Consider the following 2001-nt stretch of genomic DNA (forward strand, 5'->3'; position numbering starts at 1 on the left):
AGGATATAAATGTTATACTTTCTCACACACTGATCTGAGTCTTAGACCCCTCATATTGCAGGTCGATGCCGTTTCTAGAAGCAACAAGCAATTTCATCACCGAATAGCCAATTTCACATTCTCTTTATTAGTAGTAGTAGTGGCATTATACTTTATATTTATTGTTATTTATTTATTTGTGAAATGGTAATATAAGTTTTATTTACAAGATTCAAAAAATAGAGTATGTAACAGAAAGTGTGCTCTCTTCCACCCTGATGGCACTGAGTTCTCCCCAGAAGTAACTAAGGATACTAGTTTCCAATAAATCTTCCCAGATATATTCTATGTGCACATATGTATGTTTGCACACAATAATTACATTTTTTTTTACAGTGAACATATTATACACACCCTGTGTTCACTTTATGGTATATTTTCAAGATTGTTCTTTATTTGTAAAAATAGAGCTGCACTCTCAATTTATTTACTGGCTACATAGTATTCCAGTATATGTACATGCTAATTTTATATTACTGGTTTATATGAATGAATGTTTAAGTAGTTTCCAACCTTTGGTCATTTAAAGCAAAGCCTCAATCGACTGATTGCCTCTAGGTATGTGTGTGTGTGTGTGTGTGTGTGTGTGTGTGTATGTTATTTTTCACATGTATATTTCCTAAAAGTGAATGTGCTACATAAAAACGTATGTCCATTTATTCCACCTAATGTGGGCCAGGCATTAAATCCTCTATAGGTACTTTTTATGTTTAAAATTTGGCTGAATGAGAGCAAAAAGCATATACACCAAAAATAGGACAGAGCATATATCCATATAATTTCTTTAAAAGGAGAACTATTTTTCTTCAAGTAGTGAGCTCACGCCTCTCACAGCATTGCAAGAAGATTAGCAGGAACAGACAATATTGAAGTGAGCTCATCGGCAAATTTGTCTAAGGTTTGTGCTATCCATGGAGTATCATCATTTTGAGTACTATCAATCATACTTTTCAAATGACTTATCTCTGCATTCATCTCTTCTGATTCATTTCTAAATCCTTCAATGAGCAGATCGCTTTGAACCTAAAAAAAAAAAGTGAGGAGGGAAATAAAACATTAAAAATAACCAATTTTCTAAAAATTGCATTGTATATTTAAGAACTTGGCCAAAGTATCTTGGTTTTACTACTAAAATTGTCCTTTCTCAAAAATCTGGAGAATTTTGGACAAAAAATATGCCATGCCTAGAACCTGAACATTGAGCGGAAGCACAGTTCACAGCCTTATTAACATTCACAAATCATTAGGATTTTGCAAGAATGCAAAGCCTGACATTAGGACGAATGTAATATGTTCCAGTAAAAACACCAGTTGAGAAGTAGCCTTGGTCTGCAGGCACTAATTTTCAGTCCTACTGGGGTAATACAATTAACCAAATTTTAGAAATACCAGGAACTTACAAGCTGTTCTAGAAATCTGTTATAAACATGTCCACATAGGCAATCAGAATTCTACTTATGCCCTATGATAACTTGGATAAACTACCCACATTTGGGACAATTCATCAAGTTTAGAAGCTGTAACTTCCCTGTATTTTGAAGTCCGGACATTTCTGATCATTCATTGTCCACATAGGTCTATCTCAGGGTCTTTCGGTGGTAGAATGGTCCCTAATCATTGGCGATGACCTTGAAAAAGCAAACCAGTGTTAAGTTTAAGGCTCCTAAACAAAACTTGTATAAAAGAATTTTCGTTCCAAAGAGTCTATGACCAGACCTGGGGCTGTCTCTCTCAAAGGGGGAGACCAGCAGCTAAGTCTTGGTGGGTAAGGGTTTTATAGCTGAAGTTGGATACAGAAGTAAAAAATAAACAGTTAGTGTGTAAAAAAGGAAAAAAAATGGTTAGTTTATCTTATTTTAACAAACTATAAAACACAGTTAGGTTATTATTTTTAACGAGGTAATATATAACTTGCTTATCTTCTTGACGGGCTATAAAACATGACTTGTTTATTTTTTCCTA

At 34.1% G+C, this 2001-nt stretch overlaps 1 protein-coding gene across 1 annotated transcript in view; it reads right to left on the minus strand.

The window, feature by feature from the left end:
• Positions 1–867: 867 nt before the first annotated feature.
• LOC109392988 (guanylate-binding protein 6-like) overlaps positions 868–2001 on the minus strand; it is a gene marked incomplete at its 5' end in the record, with an annotated part of 5581 nt that continues 4447 nt past the window's right edge. The window contains 1 exon segment of the mRNA XM_019661775.1: positions 868–1062. Within this exon segment, the coding sequence (XP_019517320.1) occupies positions 868–1062 (195 nt within the window).

Source organism: Hipposideros armiger, unplaced genomic scaffold (assembly GCF_001890085.2).
Source record: "Hipposideros armiger isolate ML-2016 unplaced genomic scaffold, ASM189008v1 scaffold_361, whole genome shotgun sequence".
NCBI lineage: Eukaryota > Metazoa > Chordata > Mammalia > Chiroptera > Hipposideridae > Hipposideros > Hipposideros armiger.